This window comes from Carcharhinus amblyrhynchos, unplaced genomic scaffold (assembly GCF_965287045.1).
Source record: "Carcharhinus amblyrhynchos unplaced genomic scaffold, sCarAmb.v2.hapA scaffold_707, whole genome shotgun sequence".
NCBI classification, from domain to species: domain Eukaryota; kingdom Metazoa; phylum Chordata; class Chondrichthyes; order Carcharhiniformes; family Carcharhinidae; genus Carcharhinus; species Carcharhinus amblyrhynchos.
The window spans coordinates 46401-71942 of NW_027650447.1; the positions used below are offsets into that span (position 1 = coordinate 46401).

At 53.9% G+C, this 25542-nt stretch overlaps 2 protein-coding genes across 3 annotated transcripts in view; one reads left to right on the forward strand and one right to left on the reverse strand.

Moving 5' to 3' along the window:
• The window catches only part of LOC145339856 (uncharacterized), a 40196-nt gene extending 26547 nt beyond the window's left edge, over nt 1-13649 (reverse strand). Inside the window, exons 1-2 of one of the 2 annotated variants that reach the window (XM_080184389.1) lie at nt 13533-13649; nt 9866-9920 (exon numbers count right to left, since the gene is read on the reverse strand). The gene's annotated coding sequence lies outside the window, so the exon portion shown is untranslated. Of the gene's footprint in view, nt 1-1785; nt 2073-9865; nt 9921-13532 lie in introns of those variants that run through there. The other variant, XM_080184388.1, reaches the window with a different exon arrangement.
• LOC145339855 (transmembrane and coiled-coil domain protein 3-like) lies at nt 13612-25306 on the forward strand. The gene is made up of 4 exons (XM_080184387.1): nt 13612-14307; nt 17285-18129; nt 21483-21618; nt 25004-25306. Exons 1-4 carry the CDS (start codon nt 13612-13614, stop codon nt 25304-25306), a joined length of 1980 nt encoding a protein of 659 aa, XP_080040513.1.
• Nucleotides 25307-25542: the final 236 nt, after the last annotated feature.

The window sequence follows — 25542 nt, forward strand, 5'->3', positions numbered from 1 at the left end:
ACTCTCTCTCTCACACACACACAACTCTCTCTCTCACACACACACACAACTCTCTCTCACACACACACACAACTCTCTCTCACACACACACAACTCTCTCTCTCACACACACACACACAACTCTCTCTCTCACACACACACACACACACACAACTCTCTCTCTCACACACACACACAATCCTCTCTCATACACAATCCTCTCTCTCTCACACACACACAATCCTCTCTCTCTCACACACACACAATCCTCTCTCTCTCACACACACACACAATCCTCTCTCTCACACACACACAACCCTCTCACTTTCTCACACACACACAACCCTCTCACTTTCTCACACACACACAACCCTCTCACTTTCTCACATACACACAACCCTCTCACTTTCTCACACAATCCTCTCTCTCACACACACACACACACACACACACAATCTTCTCTCTCTTGCACACAGAATCCTCTCATTCTCGCACACACAACCCTCTCACGAGACACAATCCTCTCTCACACACACACACAAGACTCTCTCAGACACACAATTCTCTCTCACTCTCACACACAATTCTCTCTCTCTCACACACACAACTCTCTCACTCTCACACACACAACTCTCTCACTCTCACACACACGCACACACACACACAATCCTCTCTCATACACACAATCCTCTCTCTCTCTCACACATGCATTAACAATCCACACAGAATGATTTATTCCCAGTTACAAAGCTTAAAACATTCTAAAGTTTAAAACATCCCAGACAATCTGAATGTTACACCAGAGCAGTCTCAAAAATACAAAGCAAATTTCATTCTCTCTGTCTCTGTTAACATCCCTGCCGTAAACTCACTCTGTCTCCACCTCTCTCATTCTCTATCTTGCTGTCTTTCATATTCTGTCTCACTCTCTCTCCCTTACTCTGTCTCTCTCTCTCTCTGTTAATAACCACACCCTCCCCTGTCTCCATCTCTCTCTCACTCGCTATCTATCTTGCTGTCTTGCACTCTCTGTCTCTCTCCCTCTGATGCTGTCTGTCTCTCTCTCTCTCTCCGTTTCTGCCTCCTTCTCTCTCCCTCTCCATCTGTCTCTCTGTTTTTCTCTCTCTCAATCTCTCTCACTCTCTCTCGCTCTGTCTGTCTGTCTCTCTCTGTTTCTGCCTCCTCTCTCCCTCTCTGTCTGTCTCTCTCTGTTTTTCTCTCTCTCAATCTCTCTCACTCTCTAACACACTTTCTCTGTCTGTCTGTCTGTCTCTCTCTCTGTCTTTCCCTCTCTCTGTCTCTCTCTCTTACTCACTCTCTATCTCTCTCTTCCTCTCTGTCTCTCTCGTTCTCTCTGTCTCTCACTCATTCTCTATCGCTGTCTCTCTCTTCCTCTCCGTCTCTCTTTCTCTCTCGTTCTCTCTGTCTCTCACTCATTCTCTATCGCTGTCTCTCTCTGCCTCTCTCTCTGTCGTCTCTCTCTTTCACTCACTTTCTATCGCTCTCTCTTTTTCTCTGTCTCTCTCTCTTGGTCTCTCTGTCTCTCACTCACTCTCTATCGCTCTCTCTCTCACTCACTCTCTTTCTCTGTCTCTTAATCTCTATAGCTTTCTCTCTCTCTTGGCCTTTCTCTCTCTCATTCACTCTCTATCGCTCTCTCTCTTTCTCATTCAGTCTCTATCGCTCTCTCTCTCTCTCTGTCTCTCACTCACTCTCTATCACTCTTTCTCTCTTGTAAGTTGGATCTCCAGAGAGATGCTGCAGTGACAGTCTTGTGCAAATGGTTTTGTTCAGTAACACACGTACCTTTCACTCCGGGATCGACACAGCTCTGTGCACATGTAAAACACAATCTTCCTTTCTCTAGATGATAGTTTGAGTGCGAGCGTTCTCTCTTTTTCACGAGATCTCTTCTATGCACTGCTTCCCTGCATGTGAAAGTGGCAGAGATCTGTCCCTTACCCTCGCTCTCTCGCCCTTACTCTCTGTCTCACACTCCCTCAATTTCTTCGTGTCTGTCACTCTCTCTCACTCTGTCTCTTCCTGTCTCTGTGTCCCTCTATCTCTCTGTGTTTCTCTCTCTGTCTGTCACTCTGTCTCTATCCCTCTATCTGTCTCTCTCAATCGGTCTCTCACTCTCTATCTGTCTCTCTCAATCGGTCTGTCTTTCTCTCTTTCTCCCTCCTGTGTTAATTGTTCTTCTCCCAGATCACTGCCCAGTTTACGTAAAGCTGACAGGAGATGGAGCTGTCAGAATTTCCGGAGCTCTGGAATACAAAAGGGAAAAGCTAAATCCTGGCACATGACCTGAGCTCAGCAAAGCACCAATCCAAAAACCAGTCCAAATCCAACTGAAAACAGAGACCCAACCTAAACCCAACCCCAAACTCAAACCAAAACCCAACCCCAAACTCAAACCAAAACTCAACCCCAAACTTAAACGAAAACCCAACCCCAAACTCAAATCAAAACCCAACCCCAAACTCAAACCAAAACCCAACCCCAAACTCAAACCCGAACCCAACCTCAAACACAAACCCAACCCAAAACTCAACCCCAAACTCAAACCAAAACCCAACCCCAAACTCAAACCCAACCCCAAACCCGAACCCAACCTCAAACACAAACCCAACCCCAAACTCAAACCAAAACCCAACACCAAACTCAAACCAAAACTCAACCCCAAACTCAAACCAAAACCCAACCCCAAACTCAAACCAAAACCCAACCCCAAACTCAAACCCGAACCCAACCCCAAACTCAAACCCAAACCCAACCCCAAACTCAAACCCGAACCCAACCTCAAACACAAACCCAACCCAAAACTCAACCCCAAACTCAAACCAAAACCCAACCCCAAACCCAACCTCAAACACAAACCCAACCCAAACCCAACCACAAACTCAAACCAAAACCCAAACTTGAACCCAATCTCAAACACAAACCCAGCCTAAACCCAACCCCAAACTCAAACCAAACCCAAACCAAATCCCAAACGCAAACCAAAACCCAACCCCAAACTCAATCCCAACCTCAAACACAAGCCCAACCAAAACCCAACCCCAAACTCAAACCAAACTCAAACCAAACCCAAACCAAATCCCAAACTCAAACCAAAACCCAACCCCAAACTCAAACCAAAACCCAACCCCAAACTCAAACCAAAACCCAACCCCAAACTCAAACCCAACCTAAACCTAACCCCAAACCTGAATCCAACCTCAAACACAAACCCAACCTAAACCTAACCCCAAACTCAAACCAATCCCAAACCAAACCTAAACCCAAACCCAACCTAAATCCAAACCCAACCTCAAGCACAAACCCAACCCCAAACTCAAACCAAAACCCAACCCCAAACTCAAACCAAAACCCTACCCCAAACACAAACCCAACCTAAACCCAACCCCAAATTCAAACCAAAACCCAACCTCAAACTTAAACATAAGCCCAATCCCAAACTCAAACTCAAACCAAAACCCAACCCCAAACCCGAACCCAACCTCAAACACAAACCCAACCTAAAACCAACCCCAATCTCAAACCAAAACCTAACCCCAAACTCAAACCCAACCTAAACCCAAACCCAAAACAGAACCCAACCTCAAACACAAACCCAACCTAAAACCAACCCCAATCTCAAACCAAAACCCAACCTCAAACTCAAACCTAAGCCCAATCCCAAACTCAAACCAAAACCCAACCCCAAACTCAAACCAAAACCCTGCCCTAAACACAAACCCAACCTATACCCAACCCCAAACTCAAACCAAAACCTAACCCCAAACTCAAAACTAAACCCAATCCCAAACTCAAACCAAAACCTAACCCCAAACTCAAACCAAAACCCAACCCCAAACCCGAACCCAACCTAAAACCAACCCCAATCTCAAACCAAAACCTAACCCCAAACTCAAACCCAACCTAAACCCAAACCCAAAACTGAACCTAACCTCAAACACAAACCCCAACCTAAAACCAACCCCAATCTCAAACCAACCTCAAACTCAAACCTAAACCCGAGCCCAAACTCAAACCAAAACCCAAGCCCAAACTCAAACCCAACCTAAACCCAATCCCAAACCCGAACCCAATCCCAAACTCAAACACAAACCCAACCCAAACCCAAACAAAGCAAAACTCAACCCCAGACTCAAACCTAAACCCAATCCCAAACCCACAATGCTCAGGGAGCAGGGCACTGACGGAGATTCAGTGCTGAGAGAGTGCGAGGGATATTTAATTTTGCTATTGTTCAGTTCTGTAAATGTGCAGTCGTAACAGAGGTCCAGAGGAGGGCAGGAGGGAGCACACTGCAGAGTGGCTCCCTCTGGAGGCTGTTAGTTTTATTGCAGTAAGAACACTGTTTCTTTGTCAGGTGTTTGGGAAGTGTGGAAAGAACTTTCCAAACACCTGACGAAGGAACAGCGTTTCCGAGAGCTTGCGGGTTGACTATCAAATAAACCTGTTGGACTTTAACCTGGTGTTGTGAGACTTCTTACTGTGTTTACCCCAGTCCAACACCAGCATCTCCACATCAGTTTAATTGCAGCCCAGATAAATGAGGGCGATTTTCCCTGCTCGCCGCGTCGGCTGCAGGTCATTCCAGTCCTGGAAAATAGCGGGCAGGCCTAAAACACCCCTTGAACCCCAGAGCCAAACAGTTTACCACTGTCCCAGATCTCTCCCAGTGCCGTGAGCTGTGTTGCGATTCCAATCTCACGTTAGTGAACTCGGCACGCAATCCCATCTCCCCAGCACACACCACCAGGCTTCCCCCGCCAATCCCCCCATCCACTTTCCTGGAATGTTCCACCTCTCTGGCAGGAAGTTAGATTGGCGCGAAACACTCCTCGCAGTGGGAATCCAGAACCTCACTTACTAGGGGGAGCGAGGCAGAGACTCCAGCTTAATACCAACCCGAAGGGCATAGTAGCAGGTCAGCCACGGTGCAGGATGGGGGTATGGAGAGGGAAGGGGGCAAGGGGGCAGCAGCTTGGGGTTGGGGGCAGCGCTCAGGCTGGGCAGGATATCCTCAGCTCGGGGGGTCGCCATTGGGTTGAGGTCTGTCTGGGAAGGATTCTCCAGAACCATTGGAAAACCTGAGGCAGTTTCCATATGAGGTGGTGTTCTGCCTACCCTGGTATCCGTCTGGTGGATGGACACAGTGGTTTACCATGGACAATCCATCCCAGGATCTGCCAACAGTCAGGAACGTCATGCTGAGTGTGCGCCACACTGTCAGAGGGTCAAATGCTGAGGGAGTGCTGCACTGTGGGAGGGTCAGTGCTGAGGGAGTGCTGCACTGTGGGAGGGTCAGTGCCGAGGGAGCGCCGCACTGTGGGAGGGTCAGTGCCGAGGGAGCGCCGCACTGTGGGAGGGTCAGTGCCGAGGGAGCGCCGCACTGTGGGAGGGTCAGTGCCGAGGGAGCGCCGCACTGTGGGAGGGTCAGTGCCGAGGGAGCGCCGCACTGTGGGAGGGTCAGTGCTGAGGGAGCGCCGCACTGCGGGAGGGTCAGTGCCGAGGGAGCGCCGCACTGCGGGAGGGTCGGTGCTGAGGGAGCGCCGCACTGCGGGAGGGTCGGTGCTGAGGGAGCGCCGCACTGCGGGAGGGTCGGTGCTGAGGGAGCGCCGCACTGCGGGAGGGTCAGTGCTGAGGGAGCGCCGCACTGTGGGAGGGTCGGTGCTGAGGGAGCGCCGCACTGCGGGAGGGTCGGTGCTGAGGGAGCGCCGCACTGTGGGAGGGTCGGTGCTGAGGGAGCGCCGCACTGTGGGAGGGTCAGTGCTGAGGGAGCGCCGCACTGCGGGAGGGTCAGTGCTGAAGAAGTGCGAGGGGATATTTAATTTTGCTGATGTCCAGTCCTGTAAATGTTGTGCAGTGACAGCAGTGGTCCACAGGAGGGCAGGAGGGAGCACACTGCAGAGTGGCTCCCTCTGGAGGCTGTTAGTTTAATTGCAGCCCAGGCAATGAGGGTGATTTTCCCTGCTCGCTGCGCCAGTCCTGGAAAATAGCAGGCGGGCCTAAAACACGCCCTCAAGTGCAGCGCCAAACTGTTTACGATTCTCCCAGATCTTTCCCACTGCCGTGAGCTGTGTCGCGATTCCAATCTCACGTTCCTGACCTCGGCACGCAATCCCATCTCCCCACCACACCCCACCAGGCCACCCCCTCCAAGCACGCCCCCCCGACCCCCCATCCACTCTTCCGGAATGTTCCACCCCACCGGCAGGAAGTTAGATTGGCGTGAAACACTCCTCATTGTGGGACACGGACACTCAGTTGCGAGGGGGAGAGAGGCAGAGACTCCAGCTTAATACCAACCTGAAGGGCAGGTCGGCCACGGTGTGGGGTGGGGGTATGGAGGGGGAGGGGCAAGGGCACAGCAGCTTGTGGATGAGGGGTGGGCAGGGTGTCCTGGGGTCAGGGGTCGCCATTGGCTTGGGGTCTGTGTGAGAGGATTCTACAGAACATAGAATATAGAACATTACAGCGCAGTACAGGCCCTTTGGCCCTCGATGTTGCGCCAACCAGTGGAACCAATCTAATGACCCTCTAACCTCAACTATTCCAATGTTATCCATATGTCTATCCACTGACCATTTGAACGCCCTTAAAGTTAGCGAGTCCACAACTGCTGCAGGCAGGGCATTCCACGCCCTTACTACCCTCTGAGTAAAGAACCTACCTCTGACATCCGTCCTATAATTACCACCCCTCAATTTAAAGCTATGTCCCCTTGTGTTAGCCATCATCATCCGAGGGAAAAGGCTCTCACTGTCCACCCTATCCAATCCTTGATCATCTTGTATGCCTCAATTAGGTCACCTCGTAACCTCCTTCTCTCTAATGAAAGTAACCTCAGGTCCCTCACCCTTCCCTCATAAGACCTTCCCACCATACCAGGCAACATCCTGGTAAACCTCCTCTGCACCCTTTCCAATGTCTCCACATCTTTCTTATAATGCGGCGACCAGAACTGTACACAATACTCCAAGTGCAGTTGCACCAGAGTTTTGTACAGCTGCAACATGATCTCATGGCTCCAAAAACTCAATCCCTCTACAATAAATGCTAACACACCGTACGCCTTCCTAACAACCCTATCAACCTGGGTGCCAACTTTCAGGGATCTATGCATATGGACACTGAGATCTCTCTGCTCGTCGACACTACTAAGAGTCTTTCCCATTAGCCCAATACTCTGTAATCCTGTTACTCCTTCCAAAGTGAATCACCTCACACTTTTCCGTATTAAACTCCATTTGCCACCTGTCGGTCCAGCTCTGCAGCTTATCTATGTCCCTCTGCAAACTGTAACATCCATCCTCACTGTCTACAACAGAATCGCTGGAGACCTTTGAGAGGTTCAGTATGAGGTGGTGTTCTGTCTATCCTGGCAACAATCCGGTGGACGGACCCGGAGGTTTACCATAGACAATCCATCCAGGACCCACCAACAGTGAGGAACGCCACACTGAGGGAGCACTGCACTGTGGGAGGGTCAGTGCTGAGGGAGCGCTGCACTGTGGGAGGGTCGGTGCTGAGGGAGCGCCGCACTGTGGGAGGGTCAGTGCTGAGGGAGCGCCGCACTGTGGGAGGGTCAGTGCTGAGGGAGCGCCGCACTGTGGGAGGGTCAGTGCTGAGGGAGCGCTGCACTGTGGGAGGGTCAGTGCTGAGGGAGCACCGCACTGTGGGAGGGTCAGTGCTGAGGGAGCGCCGCACTGTGGGAGGGTCAGTGCTGAGGGAGCGCCGCACTGTGGGAGGGTCACTGCTGAGGAGCGCTGCACTGTGGGAGGGTCAGTGCTGAGGGAGCACCGCACTGTGGGAGGGTCAGTGCTGAGGGAGCGCTGCACTGTGGGAGGGTCAGTGCTGAGGGAGCACCGCACTGTGGGAGGGTCAGTGCTGAGGGAGCACCGCACTGTGGGAGGGTCAGTGCTGAGGGAGCGCCGCACTGTGGGAGGGTCAGTGCCGAGGGAGTGCTGCACTGTGGGAGGGTCAGTGCTGAGGGAGTCCCACACTGTGGGAGGGTCAGTGCCGAGGGAGTGCTGCACTGTGGGAGGGTCAGTGCTGAGGGAGTCCCACACTGTGGGAGGGTCAGTGCTGAGGGAGTGCCGCACTGTGGGAGGGTCAGTGCTGAGGGAGCGCCACACTGTGGGAGGGTCAGTGCTGAGGGAACGCTGCACTGTGGGAGGGTCAGTGCTGAGGGAGCACCGCACTGTGGGAGGGTCAGTGCTGAGGGAGTCCCACACTGTGGGAGGGTCAGTGCTGAGGGAGTGCCGCACTGTGGGAGGGTCAGTGCTGAGGGAGTGCCGCACTGTGGGAGGGTCAGTGCTGATGGAGCGCCGCACTGTGGGAGGGTCAGTGCTGAGGGAGTGCCGCACTGTGGGAGGGTCAGTGCTGAGGGAGCGCCGCACTGTGGGAGGGTCAGTGCTGAGGGAATGCCGCACTGTGGGAGGGTCAGTGCTGAGGGAGCACCGCACTGTGGGAGGGTCAGTGCCGAGGGAGCGCCGCACTGTGGGAGGGTCAGTGCCGAGGGAGCGCCGCACTGTGGGACGGTCAGTGCTGAGGGAGCACCGCACTGTGGGAGGGTCAGTGCTGAGGGAGCGCCGCATTGTGGGAGGGTCAGTGCTGAGGGAGCGCCGCACTGTGGGAGGGTCAGTGCTGAGGTAGTTCTGTGGGTGTTAACACAGTTCCTCACACTGCAAGGACTATGTGGTGCTCCCTCCAGTGGGTATTTAACAGTAACTTCATTGCAGCGTTAACGTAAACATTATTTGTGACAATAATGAATAAATTTTGAAACTTTAAACTATTGTGCACTGCTCCAAGGGAGTGTCAGCAGATGCATGCTGGGAACTCCCCCTCCCCCTACAGAATCCCTACACTGCAGAAGGAAACCATTCGGCCCATCGTGTCTGCATCAAACACAATCTCACCCAAGCCCTATCCTCAGAACTCCATGCATTTACCCCAGCTAGTCCCCCTAACACAAAGGAGCAATTTAGCATGGCCAATCAACCTACCCCACACATCTTTGGAGTGTGGGAGGAAACCGGAGCACCCGGAGGAAACCCACGCAGACACGGGGAGAACGTGCAGACTCCACACAGTCAGTGACCTCAGCCAGGAATCGAACCCAGGTCCCTGGCACTGTGAGGCAGCAGTGCTAACCACTGTGCCACCGAGCCTGTCTTCTCCTACTCTCTCCTGTTGTGGGCCATCTTTTCCTCCAGGGACAAAGGTGGGGGAGATACATGGAAACATAGAAACTCGAAGCAGGAGGAGACCATTTGGCCCTTCAGTCTTGCTCCACAATTCATTTCAATCATGGCTGAAATTCGAATTCAAATACTGATTTCCTCCCCTTCCCTCCCCATATCCCGCGATCCCTTTAGCCCCAAGAGCGATATCTAATTTCTTCTTGAAATCACGGTGCTACAGTGGTTAGCATCGCTGCCTCACAGCACCAGAGACCCAGGTTTGATTCCCAGCTTGGGTCACGTTCTCCCCGTGTCTGCGTGGGTTTCCTCCGGGTGCTCTAGTTTCCTCCCACAGTCTGAAAGACGTGCTGGTTAGATGCGTTGGCCATGCTAAATCTTCCCACAGTGTACCCTAACAGGAGTGCGACGACTGGGGGAATTTCACAGTAACTTCATTGCAGTGTTAATGTAAGCCTAGTTGGGACACTAATAAATAAACTTTAAACGTTTTGGGGGATAACTCCGTTTAACTGTGATGTTTAACATGTTTCTTGTTTCTAATGTGTGTGTGTGTGTGTGTGTGTGTGTGTGTGTGTGTGTGTGTGTGTGTGTGTGTGTGTGTGTGTGTGTGTGTGTGTGTCATATTTTATGATTTCCTCATACATGTTAGTAAGTAATAAACTCACAATTTCTTGAACTTGACATTGCCTGGTTAAATTGGTTCCTTCTAACACGTTTACACTGCGGAAAGACATTGAAGAGGAAAGGGGTCCTTTTAGAATCAGGGGAGCAAACCAGCAGGGTAAATAACGAAGGGACAGCACCTCGCCCCTCTTCACCAGAGACTGTAATGAATTGGGGAACCCACTTCCACAAACATAACAAATACAAGGAACTCACACAGCACCCAATTGTAAAACAGTGTAGAGGGAGCTTTACTCTGTATCTAACCCTGTGCTGTACCTGTCCTGGGAGTGTTTGATGGGGACAGTGTAGAGGGAGCTTTACTCTGTATCTAACCCTGTGCTGTACCTGTCCTGGGAGTGTTTGATGGGGGGGACAGTGTAGAGGGAGCTTTACTCTGTATCTAACCCTGTGCTGTACCTGTCCTGGGAGTGTTTGATGGGGGGACAGTGTAGAGGGAGCTTTACTCTGCATCTAACCCCGTGCTGTACCTGTCCTGGGAGTGTTTGATGGGGGACAGTGTAGAGGGAGCTTTACTCTGTATCTAACCCCGTGCTGTACCTGTCCTGGGAGTGTTTGGTGGGGCACAGTGTAGAGGGACCTTTACTCTGTATCTAACCCCGTGCTGTACCTGTCCTGGGAGTGTTTGGTGGGGCACAGTGTAGAGGGAGCTTTACTCTATCTAACCCCATGCTGTACCTGTCCTGGGAGTGTTTGATGGAGACAGTGTAGAGGGAGCTTTACGCTGTATCTAACCCTGTGCTGTACCTGTCCTGGGAGTGAGTGTGTGTGTGTGTGCGCATGCATGCGAGTGTAGGGTGTGTGAGAGTGTGCGGGTGTGAGTGTGTGTATATGTGCATGCGTGTGAGTGTGTGTCTGTGAGAGTGGATGTGTGTGTCTGTGGGGCAGGATGGGAGTTACCCCCTGTGTCTGCCACCCTGCTTCCTCTGGGTGGTCAAGCTGGGAGGGGTTCTCTGAGAACTGCCCCATGGGGAGGGCACTGTGCAGCAGGCCGTCAGCAGGCAGAATGGGGGCACGGATCATCCATGGATTCGTTCAATGGGTGCAGAGTCTCTGGGCTCTTGGGGGGGGTGGGGGGGGGGGGGGGGGGGGGGTGGGGGGGGGAGCAGTGGAAGGGTGGGGAGGGGGCAGTGGAAGGGTGGGGAGGGGGACAGTGGAAGGGTGGAGGGCAGTGGAAGGGTGGGGAGGGGGGCAGTGGAAGGGTGGGGAGGGGAACAATGGAAGGGTGGGGCAGGGGGACAGTGGAAGGGTGGGGAAGGGAGACAGTGGAAGGGTGGGGAGGGGAGCAGTGGAAGGGTGGGGAGGGGAGCAGTGGAAGGGTGGGGAGGGGGGCAGTGGAAGGGTGGGGAGGGGAGCAGTGGAAGGGTGGGGAGGGGAGCAGTGGAAGGGTGGGGAGGGGGCAGTGGAAGGGTGGGGAGGGGGACAGTGGAAGGGTGGGGAGGGGGACAGTGGAAGGGTGGAGGGCAGTGGAAGGGTGGGGAGGGGGGCAGTGGAAGGGTGGGGAGGGGAACAATGGAAGGGTGGGGCAGGGGGACAGTGGAAGGGTGGGGAAGGGAGACAGTGGAAGGGTGGGGTTGCTGCATGATCCACACTGCCAGGGCAGGCTCCTTTAAGGAACTTTCCAAAGGAATCCGTCGCTGCTTTAAACGTTGCTGGTTCCATTTGTTGTGATGTCACAGGGAGCCGCGGGCCCCTCTCCACACTGGTGGTTTGGGGGTGACAGTTAACGTTGAACGCCAAGGGACACAACAGGGGCTCCTGTCTTCAAACACCCCCTCACTGACTCCCAGCAGAGGGTCGCCCAGACTAACACGACACCCACCCTCACTGTGTATGCACCCTGCACACACAGGCTGTCAGGCCAGATCCTGTGGGGAAACACCAAGTAAGAATTTGCTCTATTCTTTAATCCACTGCTCATTGAGCTCAGTAACCCCTCTCTCCACCCCTCCCCGCCCCCAGCACCCTGTGTTACTGACTGTATCTGTACTGATGTTAATCCAGCTCCCTCACACTGTCACTCAGTAACCCCTCTCTCTCCCCCAGCACCCTGTGTTACTGACTGTATCTGTACTGATGTTAATCCAGCTCCCTCACACTGTCACTCAGTAACCCCTCTCTCTCCCCCAGCACCCTGTGTTACTGACTGTATCTGTACTGATGTTAATCCAGCTCCCTCACACTGTCACTCAGTAACCCCTCTCTCCCCCAGCACCCTGTGTTACTGACTGTATCTGTACTGATGTTAATCCAGCTCCCTCACACTGTCACTCAGTAACCCCTCTCCCCCCAGCGCCCTGTGTTACTGACTGTATCTGTACTGATGTTAATCCAGCTCCCTCACACTGTCACTCAGTAACCCCTCTCTCCCCCAGCACCCTGTGTTACTGACTGTATCTGTACTGATGTTAATCCAGCTCCCTCACACTGTCACTCAGTAACCCCTCTCTCCCCCTCAGCACCCTGTGTTACTGACTGTATCTGTACTGATGTTAATCCAGCTCCCTCACACTGTCACTCAGTAACCCCTCTCTCTCCCCCCCAGCACCCTGTGTTACTGACTGTATCTGTACTGATGTTAATCCAGCTCCCTCACACTGTCACTCAGTAACGCCTCTCTCCCCAGCACCCTGTGTTACTGATTGTATCTGTACTGATGTTAATCCAGCTCCCTCACACTGTCACTCAGTAACCCCTCTCTCTCCCCCCCAGCACCCTGTGTTACTGACTGTATCTGTACTGATGTTAATCCAGCTCCCTCACACTGTCACTCAGTAACCCCTCCCCGCCCCCAGCACCCTGTGTTACTGACTGTATCTGTACTGATGTTAATCCAGCTCCCTCACACTGTCACTCAGTAACCCCTCTCCCCCCAGCACCCTGTGTTACTGACTGTATCTGTACTGATGTTAATCCAGCTCCCTCACTCAGTAACCCCTCCCCCCAGCACCCTGTGTTACTGACTGTATCTCTACTGATGTTAATCCAGCTCCCTCACACTGTCACTCAGTAACCCCTCTCTCTCCCCCAGCACCCTGTGTTACTGACTGTATCTGTACTGATGTTAATCCAGCTCCCTCACACTGTCACTCAGTAACCCCTCTCTCCCCCCCAGCACCCTGTGTTACTGACTGTATCTCTACTGATGTTAATCCAGCTCCCTCACACTGTCACTCAGTAACCCCTCTCTCCCCCAGCACCCTGTGTTACTGACTGTATCTGTACTGATGTTAATCCAGCTCCCTCACACTGTCACTCAGTAACCCCTCTTTCCCCCAGCACCCTGTGTTACTGACTGTATCTGTACTGATGTTAATCCAGCTCCCTCACACTGTCACTCAGTAACCCCTCTCTCCCCCCCAGCACCCTGTGTTACTGACTGTATCTGTACTGATGTTAATCCAGCTCCCTCACACTGTCACTCAGTAACCCCTCTTTCCCCCAGCACCCTGTGTTACTGACTGTATCTGTACTGATGTTAATCCAGCTCCCTCACACTGTCACTCAGTAACCCCTCTTTCCCCCAGCACCCTGTGTTACTGACTGTATCTGTACTGATGTTAATCCAGCTCCCTCACACTGTCACTCAGTAACCCTTTTCCCCCCTCCCCAATTCTCCGATGTCTCTCTCAGTCAGCCTGTACTTACCCTGTTGTATCTCTTCCTCCTGCAGATCTTCGCCTCTGGACCCCGGGGTACTGTGCCAGGCAGGGTATGGGGGGCAGCTATGGAGGCTGACTCGGAGGGACCCTTGCCCTCCTCCTCGATGCCAGGTGGCGGCTCCCGGACCCAACGCAAGAGCTCCAAAAGCTTCCACAAGGTGAACCGGGTGCTGGCCAAGGGGGTGAAGCAGCTCTTCGCCAACCAGCGGGTATCCTTCGAAAGCAATGGTCTGCAGCTGGACGTGGCCAGTCAGCACCTCCCGCCCAAAAGCTCGCTCCTGCAGAACTATGTGGTCCCCTCGGACGATGTCTCCCTGTCCGTGCCCGTTGGCAAGGGCGCCACTGCCGCCAACTCCAGCCTGCGTTCCGATTTCGCCTTCACCAAGTCGGAGGCCCAGCACGGTTGGCCGCGGGATCACAAAGGCCATAGTGCCCTGCACCACCACACCACGCGGCCCCACCTCATCCCCAAGGGGAGCAGGAAGAACCCCGAGGAGCCCCAGGAGTTGGCCGTGCCGCAGGCCGCCCAGAACCCCAGAGCCACGGATGTGCCATCCTTCCAGCCCCTGGAGTACCTCAACGACCAAAGCTCGAGCGCGCCTCCGTCCAAGCATAGCTCCGATGAGATGCAGAGCGGCTACCTGGGGAGCGACCAGAGCTCCGATGAAATGAAGGGGAAACCTAAAATCCGCGGGGACGAGTTGCGGAAATTTACCATTTCCAACACCATCTCCCGGATGAGGGGCTTAAGGAAGGACAAGGTAAGAATGGCCCAGTGGGTTAGCGCTGCTGCCTCTCACAGCACCAGGGACCCGGGGTTTGATTCTGGCCTCAGGTCACTGTCTGTGTGGAGTCTGCACGTTCTCCCCACGTCTGCGTGGGTGTTCTCCGGGTACTCCGGTTTCCCCCCACAGTCCAAAGATGTGCAGGTTAGGTGGATTGGCCATGTTAAATTGTCCCTTAGTGTCCAAAGATGTGTAGGTTAGGTGGATTGGCCATGTTAAATTGCCCCTTAGCGTCCAAAGATGGTAAGAAGTCTCACAAGACCAGGTTAAAGTCCAACAGGTTTATTTGATAGTAAACCCACAAGCTTTCGGAAACGCTATTCCTTTGTCGGGTGTGTGGAAGGTTCTGGTCAGAGAAGGGGATATAAAGTCACACACAGTTTACAGAATACTGATTAGAATGCAAGTCTTTACAGCTAACCTGCTATTCAAGTCTTAAAGATGCAGACAATGTGAGTGGAGAGAGCATTAAGCACAGGTTAAAGAGATGTGTATTGTCTCCAGACAGGACAGTAAGTGAGATTTTACAAGTTCAGGCAAGTCACGGGGGTTACAGATAGTGTGACATGAACCCAAGATCCCGGTTGAGGCCGTCCTCATGTGTGCAGAACTTGGCTATCAGTCTCTGCTCAGCGACTCTGCGCTGTCGTGTGTCGTGAAGGCCGCCTTGGAGAATGCTTACCCGAAGGTCAGAGGCTGAATGCCCGTGACCACTGAAGTGTTCCCCAACAGGAAGGGAACAGTCTTGCCTGGTCATTGTCGAGCGATGTTCATTCGTCTGTTGTTGTAGCGTCTGCATGGTCTCCCCAATGTACCATGCTTCGGGACATCCTTTCCTGCAGCGTATCAGGTAGACAACGTTGGCCGAGTTGCAAGAGTATTTACCGTGTACCTGGTGGATGGTATTCTCACGTGAGATGATGGCATCCATGTCGATGATCTGGCATGTCTTGCCGAGGTTGCTGTGGCAGGGTTGTGTGGTGTTGTGGTCACTGTTCTCCTGAAGGCTGGGTAGTTTACTGCGAACAACGGTCTGTTTGAGGTTGTGCAGGCAAGACTGTTCCGTTCCTGTTGGGGAACACTTCAGCGGTCACGGGCATTCGGTCTCTGATCTTTGGGTAAACGTTCTCCAAGGTGGCCTTCACGACACGACAGCGCAGAGTCGCTGAGCAGAGACTGATAGCCAAGTTCCGCACACATGAGGACGGTCTCAACCGGGATCTTGGGTTCATGTCACACTATCTGTAACCCCCATGACTTGCCTGAACTTGTAAAATCTCACTAACTGTCCTGTCTGGAGATAATACACATCTCTTTAACCTGTGCTTAATGCTCTCTCCACTCACATTGTCTGTACCTTTAAGATTTGAATAGCAGGTTAGCTGTAAAGACTCACATTCTAATCAGTATTCTGTAAACTGTGTGTGACTTTATATCCCCTTCTCTATCAGAACCCTCCACACACCCGACAAAGGAACAGCGTTTCCGAAAGCTTGTGGGTTTACTATCAAATAAACCTGTTGGACTTTAACCTGGTCCTGTGAGACTTCTTACTGTGTTTACCCCAGTCCAACACCAGCATCTCTATGTCATGTCCAAAGGTGTGCAGGTTAGGTGGATTGGCCGCGCTAAATTGTGCCTTAGTGTCCAAACACGTGTAGGTTAGATGGATTGGCCATGCTAAATTGCCCCTTAGTGTCCAAAGATGTGCAGGTTCAGTGGATTGGCCATGCTAAATTGTCCCTTAGTGTCCTGGGATGTGCAGGTTCGGTGGATTGGCCATGCTAAATTGCCCCTTAATGTCCTGGGATGTGTAGGTTAGGTGGATTGGCCATGCTAAATTGCCCCTTCGTGTCCAAAGATGCGCAGGTTCGGTGCATTGGCCATGCTAAATTGTCCCTTAGTGTCCTGGGATGTGTAGGTTACGTGGATTGGCCATGATAAATTGCCCCTTAGTGTCCTGGGATGTGCAGGTTAGGTGGATTGGTCATGATAAATTGTCCTTTCGTGTTAAAGGGATGAGCAGAGGTTAGAGGCGGGTTTAGGACCTGAGTGGGATTGTGGTTGGTGTAGACTTGATGGGCCAAATGGCCTCCTTCTGCATTGTAAGATTCTATGATTCAATGATCTGTAATCCCATCAGAATTTTGTAAGTTTCTGGGAGATCCCTGGAATGGGTGGGTTGTCTGATGAGGAAAGGTCGGACAGGTTAGGCTTGTATCTGCTGCAGTTTAGAAGAGTAAGAGGCGACTCGATCCAAACCTTTCAGATCCTGAGGGGGTTTCTTGACAGGGTGGATGTGGAGAGGATGTTTCCTCTTGTGGAAGAGTCTAGAACTCGGTGCGGGTGGGGGAGGTGACTATTTAAAAATCAGGGGGTCGCCCAGTGCAGACGGAGATGGGGAGAAATGATTTCTCTCACAGGGGGCTGAGTCTCTGGAACTCTCTCCCTCAGAAGGCGGGAAGCAGAGTCTTGGAATCTTTTTAAGGCAGAGGAGGATTCTGGATTAACGAGGGGGTGAAAGGTTATCAGCAATGTGGGGTCAAAGTTACAGTCAGATCAGACATGGACATATCGAATGGGGGAGCAGTATTAATGGAGCAAGGTCGAGGGGGAGAATGAGGGAGGGGCATCGAGGGGGAGAACGAGGGAGGGGGATCGAGGGGGAGAACGAGGGAGGGGGATCGAGGGGGAGAATGAGGGAGGGGGATCGAGGGGGAGAACGAGGGAGGGGGATCGAGGGGGAGAACGAGGGAGGGGGATCGAGGGGGAGAACGAGGGAGGGGGATCGAGGGGGAGAATGAGGGAGGGGATCGAGGGGGAGAAGGAGGGGATCGAGGGGGAGAATGAGGGGATTGAGGGGCTGAATGGTGGGGATTGAGGGGCTGAATGTGATGGAAGGGGATCGATGGGCTGAATGTCCAGCTCCATTCCTCTCTGGGCTCTCTCGCAGGTTGACCAGTTGGAGGTGGCCAGTTTGACGGTGTCCTCGGGCCCCATGTCCTGCATCCCAGAGGAGACGACCAGCTCCCCGGCCCTCAGCCAGGAGGATGCAGTGACACTGGAGGGGCTACGGGCCGAGCAAGCCCTGTTCCAGCAGAAGGTGCTGAAGATCACGGAGGAGATCCGGATCAAACAGACCCACCGCAGCGCCAACGTCTCCGAGTATCTGCGGCTGATCTCGCACACTGACCGGGCCCAGGCCTTCAGGCTGAAGGAGGCCTTCGAGAAGAAGAACCAGTACCTCTCCTCCATCATCTCCCAGCTGCAAAGGAGGCTCGAGCACTACGTCCAGAGGCAGCAACAGCTGGAGCAGGAGATGATCCTCCTCCAGGACAAGGCCCCGTCCATCCTGGACATGCGCAGCCTGCAGCACGTCAGGAGTGACTACACCAACGATGAGAACCACTACGACTCGCCTCACCTCAGCGAGGCCAGCATCGCTCCCACCAACTTGCTCGTGCCCTCCGAATCCGAGACGCAAGGGATCTCCCATCAGAGGGCCCAGAAAATCATCTACTCTGACACCGATGCCCACACCCTCCACGACGACGAGTATTCCTTCATCACCAGCTACTCGGAGAACTACCAGGATCTCCTGGGCCTCAGCTTCGAGGGCAAGATTTTACTGGATAACTCGCTGGAGCGCCACCACCTGGGCTACCTGGCCATGCTGGAGGAGCTGACCGAGATCAAGGAGACACAGCTCAACTTGGAGCTGGACTTTAAGAACATTGCCGAGCAGTATAACCAGCATTACGCTGCCTTCGAGGAGTCCCTACACGAGGAAAAATACAGGTACCTGGCACTGCTCGGAGGGAGGGAGTGAGTAAGTGGATGTGAGTGAGGGAGGTAGGAGTGAGTGAGTGAATGAGTGAGTGAGTAAGCGGGTGAGTGAATGAGTGAGTTATCCTCAGCTCTCTGAAGCCTCTGTGACTCCCGTCCTGTTGCCCAGCTCAAGCTGGAGGTTGTGATGAGTGTGGGTGCTTTACTCAGTGCACTGTCACATTGGCAGCGAGTTACTCAGGGAAGAAGACACATGACTAGGATACGGACGCCCCTCTCCACCCCTCACACACTCTTCCCTCGCCATGATCTGGAATGAACCCCTTCAAACCACGCAGCTCCCTCACCGCCCTCCCCTCGGCCCTGCTGCCCTCCGTTGGGCTAGGGACCTCGAAATGCCACCCTCCGTAACCTCCACCCGCTGGTTCCTGATCCCATCTCTCTGCAACTCCCGTGACAAACCGCGTCCTCTGCCTCCTCAAAGGGAAGGCCTCAAAATCTGCCTCGGACAAACACGTCAACTGAGACTGAGAAACTCTGAGAGGGGGGGTGGAGGGATGGTTTCCAATGCTGCCCCTCCCTACCCCCCGCAACCTCCACCTCCACCAGGGGTAGTGCGGGGATGGCGGGGGGGGGAGGTGGGAGGGAGGAAAGATTTCTGACCCCCAGAGAAGAGACTGCCTCCTCATCTTGGTTCAAAATGGCCACCCTCTGATCCTGAGACTGTGATGACACTCTCTTCCCGCTACCCCCCCCTCCTCACCAAAGCCCCCCAACACTCTATCTCAGAGATCAAAAGGGTGCACGTGTCTGAGGCGTGTCCTCGTACCCTGCCCCTCCTCCGCAAAGCCCTGAGCCTTGAACTCTGACCCCCTTGGCGACAAAGGCCAACACCAGACCCACCCCCACCTCGACCCACTGAATCCGCCGTCTCACGTCCCACCCAATCCCTCTGAAACACAGAAACTAGAAGCAGGAGGAGGCCATTCGGCCCTTCGAGCCTGCTCCGCCATTCATTATGATCGTCCAACTCAATATTCGCACTTGGAGGCGAATGAGGTCAAAGGTTATGAGGAGGAAGCAGGATTAGGCTATTGAGTTGGACAATCAGCCATGATTGTGAATGAATGGTTGAAGGGCTGACTGGCCTCCTCCTGCTCCTATTTTCTATGTTTCCCATTTTTTCCTGAAATCACACAACGTTTTGGCCTCAATTCCTTTCTGTGGGAGTGAATTCCACACATTCCCCACCCTCTGGGTGAAGAAATTTCCCCTCAGCTCAGTTCTAAAAGGTTTCCCCCTTATCCTCAAACTCTGACCCCTAGTTCTGGACTCCCCCCACCATCGGAAACATTCTTTCTGAATCTACACTATCTAATCATAGAACGGTACAGTAACAGACCCTTCGACCCACAATGATCTGCTGAGTATAATGTCTAATTAAACTACCCCTTGCTCCATATCCCTCTGTTCCTTTCATATTCATGTGCTTGTCTAAAAACCCCTTAAGCGCCCCTTTCGTATCTGCCTCCACCAACCCTGGTAGCGTGTTCCAGATATCTACACACCTACGCAGCACTACCCCCCCCCCCCAACTCCCTCATCGATCACAGTCCCCCCTCCCCCACCGATCACATCCCCACCCTCAGTGAGCACATATAAAGTGGTGGCACCTCCCCTCATTGGCACGCCCCCATTGGCCCCACCCCCTGGCCTGCCCCCATTGGCCCCACCCCCTGGCCCACCCCCCCCATTGGCCCCACCCCTGGCCCGCCCCCCCATTGGCCCCACCCCCTGGCCCGCCCCCATTGGCCCCACCCCCTGGCCCACCCCCATTGGCTCTACCCCACTGGCCCACCGTCATTGTCTCCACCCCACTGGCCTGCACCTATTGGCTCCACCCCTGGCCCACCCCCATTGGCTCCACCCCTGGCCCACCCCCATTGGCTCCACCCCTGGCCCACCCCCATTGGCTCCACCCCTGGCCCACCCCCACTGGTTCACCCTTGGCCTGCCCCCATTGGCTCACCCCCTGACTTGTCCCCATGGGCTGATCACATTGAAATGAACATGTGCATAAATTTAAATAAATTTTCCAGCCTCTGGCCCGTTCCTGGCGAGAGGCCGACCGCAGCGGAAATCCGGGTATTGGAAAATCGCGACAGGTGCAGAAACCGGGGCCATTCGCACTCGCCACTTTACACATTGCAAAAAGGGCATAAAACACCTGTAAATTATCACAACCCCTTTCATCTATTCTCTCTGAATGACAGCTCCCCGAGACCATTCTCGGAGGGAGGTGATGTGGCATGGTGGGGGGGGGAGGGGGTGTGGGGGGGGAAGGGGGAGGGGGTGTGGGGGGGAAGGGGGAGGGGGTGTGCGGGGGAAGGGGGAGGGGGTGTGGGGGGGGAAGGGGGAGGGGGTGTGGGGGGGGAAGGGGGAGGGGGTGTGGGGTGAGGTGGGGGAGGGGGTGTGGGGTGAGGTGGGGGAGGGGGTGTGGGGTGAGGTGGGGGAGGGGGTGTGGGGTGAGGTGGGGGAGGGGGTGTGGGGGGGGAGGGGGTGTGGGGTGAGGGGGGAGGGGGTGTGGGGGGGGAAGGGGGAGGGGGTGTGGGGTGAGGTGGGGGAGGGGGTGTGGGGGGGGAGGGGGAGGGGGTGTGGGGTGAGGGGGGGAGGGGGTGTGGGGGGGAGGGGGTGTGGGGTGAGGTGGGGGAGGGGGTGAGGGGGTGTGGGGTGAGGGGGGGAGGGGGTGTGGGGTGAGGGGGGGAGGGGGTGTGCGGTGAGTGGGGAGGGGGTGTGGAGTAAGGCAGGGGGAAGGAGGTGTGGGATGAGACAGGGGAGGAGGGTGTGGATTGAGGCGAGGGAGGGGGGTGTGAGGTGAGGCAGGGGGAGGGGTGTGGTGTGAGGCGGGGAGGGGGTGTGGAGGAGTGAATATGGGGTGAGGCGGGGGACGGGTGTGGGGAGGGAGTGTGGGCTGAGGTGGGGGGTGTGGGGTGAGATGGGGATGGGGTGTGGGGTGAGGCGGAGGGAAGGAGTGTGGAGTGAGGCGGGGGAGAGGGTGTGGGGTGTGACGAGGGGAGTGTGGGGTGAGGCTGAAGAGTGTGGGGTGAAGTGGGAAAGGAGTGTCTTTGGGGTTATTGAGGTAAAGGGAGCGAGGGAGCGCACGCGGGTGAGAGTGTTGAGGAATTATCGAAGGGCTGCACGGAGGGCTGTGGGTGCATCATGGGGGAGCAAAATGGCCGTCTGGGTGCTAAGCAGAGCTCCGAATGTCGCTCAGTGAGGGGAGCGCGAGGCCCAGCTCCTCCCTCAGCTGCCTACCTGGCATCCCTTGCCTGAGGTGCTTTGACTCTCTCCCGCCTTCCCGTCAGGTCGAACCAGCTACAGGCCCAACTGAACGACCTGATCGATCTCCACCAGAACGAGGTGCTGAACCTGAAGAGCGAGCTGGCCAGCCTGGAGGAGAAGATTGCCTATCAGTCACATGAGAGCAGCAGAGACATCTGGGTCAGTACCCCCCAGGAGAACTCGGACATTCGGGGGTGGGGGGGGAAGGGGGAAGGGAGAGGGTGAGCTTTATCCTCCCCACCCCACCTGGGAGATCAGACAAGGCCTCAGTTTAATGTTCCCTTCAAAAAAACAGTGCCCCTGACGAGGCAGCACTCACTCAGTGCAGCGCTGGACATTAGCTGGAGAGAATGTTAAACGCAGTATCTTCAGACTGAAGAAAGAGGGAGAGGGGAGAGACAGAGAGGGAGAGACAGAGAGAAAGAGGGAGAGACAGAGAGGGAGAGTGGGAGAGAGGGAGAGTGGGAGAGAGGGAGAGGGGGAGAGAGGGAGAGGGGGAGAGACAGAGAGGGGGAGAGACAGAGAGGGGGAGAGACAGAGAGGGGGAGAGACGGAGAGGGGGAGAGACGGAGAGGGGGAGAGACGGAGAGGGGGAGAGACAGAGAACAAGAGACAGAAAGGGATAGAGAGGGAAAGAGAGAGAGAGGGAGAAAAAGAGACAGACAGAGAGATGGAGAGAGATAGAGAGAGACAGAGGGAAAGAAAGAGAGAGGAAGAGACAGAAGAAGGACAAGAGTAGCAGACACCCTGGGGACACCCACCACTGCAAGTTCCCTCCTTCAACCCACTCCACACACACACACACACACACACACACACCATCCCGACTTGGAAGTATATTGGCCATTCCTTCACTGTGACTGGGTCAAAATCCTGGAACTCCCTCCCTAACAGCACTGTGGGTGTACCTACACCACACGGGACTGCAGCGGGTTCAAGATGGCGGCTCACCCACCACCTTCTCAATGGGGACAATTAGGGATGGGGATAAGCGCTGGGGCTGACCAGCCACGCCCACATCCCCGGGAATGGGTAAAAACCTTTATAAAAAAAAGGTACGGAAATTGTGTCGCTGAGGCCATTTCATTCAGAACTCTTAAGCTGTAGGCCGATGGGAGGGTGGTGGGGGGGGCAGTGCGGGGGGCTCCATCAGCATTGGAGAGCTGATTTAAATAGAATTAATCTCAAAGCCACCCCACCCCCACTGCTTGGCAAACAGGAAACAAAAAATAAACTCATAATTTTCCAGATGGCAGGCAGCGCCTAGTCGCTAAGCACAGGGGTCAGCACTGGGACCCCACCTATCCACAATATATATTTAACAATTTAGATGAGGGAATTAAATACAGTATCTACAAATTTGCAGATGACATAAAGTTGGGTGGGAGGGTGAGCTGTGAGGCGGATGCAGAGATGCTTCAGTGGGGTTTGGACAATTTGAGTGTGGGCAAATGCATGGCAGATGCAGTTTAATGTAGTTAAATGAGTGCTTATCCACTTTGGTAGCAATAATAAGACAGATTATTATGTTGAATGGTTATAGATCGAGAGAGGGGAATCATAGAAATCCTACAGTGCAGAAAGAGGCCATTCGGCCCATCGAGTTTGCACTGACCACAATCCCAACCAGGCCCTACCCCCATATCCCTACATATTTACCCACTAATCCCTCTAACCTGTACATCTCAGGACAACTTACTTTTTTAGTATGGCCAATCAACCTAACCCATACATCTTTGGACTGTGGGAGGAAACCAGAGCACCCGGAGGAAACCCACACAGACACGGGGAGAATGTGCAAACTCCACACAGACAGTGATCCAAGCCGGGAATCGAACGCAGGTCCCTGGAGCTGTGAGACAGCAGTGCTAACCACTGTGCCACCCATGTGTAATGACCTGGGCATGCACTGAAGGTGTAGCAGGCAATAAAAAAGGCAAATGGTATATTGGTCTACATAGCGCGGGGATTCGAGTACTGGAGCAGGGATGTCTTGATGTGATTGTATAGGGCCTTGCTGAGGCTGCACCTGGGACATTATCGTCTGCAGTTTTGGTCTCTATCTGAGGAAAAATATTCTTGTTCTAGAGGGTGCCCCAGTGGTTAGCATTGCTGATTCATAGCACGAGGGACCCGGGTTCGATTCCCAGCTTGGGTCACTGTCTATATGGAGTTTGTACATTCTCCCCGTGTCTGCGTGGGTTTCCTCTGGGTGCTCCGGTTTCCTCCCACAGTCTGAAAGACGCTCTGGTTAGGTGCATTGACCCGAATGTGTGGCGACTAGGGGAATTTTGCAGTAACTTCATTGCAGTGTAAGCTTTATTTGTGACTAATAAATAAACTTTCACTTTGCAGAGGTTTACCAGACTGATCCCTGGGATGGTGTTACTGACAGATTGAGTTGTTTAGGATTGTATTTGCTGGCGTTCAGAAGATCGAGGTGGTGGGGGTTCTAACAGGACTGGACAGTGTAGATGCAGGAAGGATGGTGGGGGAGTCCAGAATCAGGACTCACAGTCTGATAGAGCGTTTAGGACAGAGATGAGGAGAGATTTCCTCACCCACAGAGTGGTCAGCCTGTGGAATTCACTACCACAGAAAGCAGTCGAGGCCAAAACATTGAACGTTTTCAAGAAGCAGTTAGATACCGGCGGCACGGTGGTTAGCACTGCTACCTCATAGCGCCAAGGATCTGGGTTCAATTCCAGCCTCAGGTCACTGTGCAGAGTTTGCACGTTGTCCCCATGTCTGCATGGGTTTCCTTTGGGTGCTCCGGTTTCCTCCCAGAGTCCAAAGATGTGTAGGTTAGGTGGATTTGCCATAATAAAGTGCCACTTGGTGTCCAAAGATGCGCAGTTTACAAAGTTTGGCTATACTAAATTGCCCCTTAGTGTCCAAAGATGTGTAGGTTCAGTGGATTGACCATGATAAGTTGCCTCTTGGTGTCCAAAGGTGTGCAGTTTAGGAAGTTTGGCTATACTAAATTGCCCCTTAGTGTCCAAAGATGTGTAGGTTAGGGTGGATTGGCTACACTAAATTGACCCTTAGCGTCTAAAGATATGCATGTTTGGGGGATTGACGATGCTAAATTGTCCCTTAGTGTCCAAAGATGTGCGGGTTAGGGGGATTGGCCATGCTAAATTGTCCCTTAAGGCAGGATTTTCCAGCCATGTTTGTCCCAAGTCGGAAAATCGTGTCCAAGGTTTGTGTCCCACCTGCTACAATTCCCGTGGCGAGCGGGATAGGAAATCTCTGCCTTTAGTGTCAGGGGATTAGCAGGGTAAACGTACACGGGGTTACAGGGATGGAGTCAGGGTGGGATTGTTGTCGGTGCAAGCTCGATGGGCTGAATGGCCACCTTCCGCACTGTAGGGTTCTCTGATACAACAATCGGGCAACGGGAATCAAAGGATATTGGAGAGGGGGAGGTGTTGTGATCAGCCAAGATGATAATGAATGGTGGAACAGGCTTGAGGGTCCAAATGGCCTCCACCTGCTCCCGTGTGTTATGCCTCGCCCACGCCCGCTGTGTGTGTCCCGGCAGGAGGTGTTGGAGAGCTTCCAGAGTAAGCTGCTACAACTGGAACGGCAGCAGCAGCAAGGGGAACTCCTGGACCGCGTCCACACCAGGGAGCTCCTGGGGAAGTCCATGAACCTTCTGCTGATCATCTTCGCCATGATGCTCATGCTAATATCCACCCTCTCCGCCCTGGTGCTGCCGTTCATCAAGACCCGCATGCGGACCGTCAGCACGGCTACTGCCATCTTCCTCCTGATCCTCGTCTGGCACAACTGGGAGTCGTTCATTAGCCTTCTTGTCCGCCGGCTCATCTTCCGTTGGCGCTAAGGTGCCTGCCCCACACTACGCGTCAACTACTTTCTGTGAGAGTGAATTCCACACATTCACCACGCTCTAGGCAAAGAAATTTCTCCTCACCTCAGTCCTAAAAGGTTTACCCCTTATCCTCAAACTATGACCCCCTAGTTCTGGACTCCCCCCACCATTAGGCACATTCTGTCTGAATCTACCCTGTCTAATCATAGAAGAGTACAGCACACGAACAGGCCCTTCGGCCCACAATG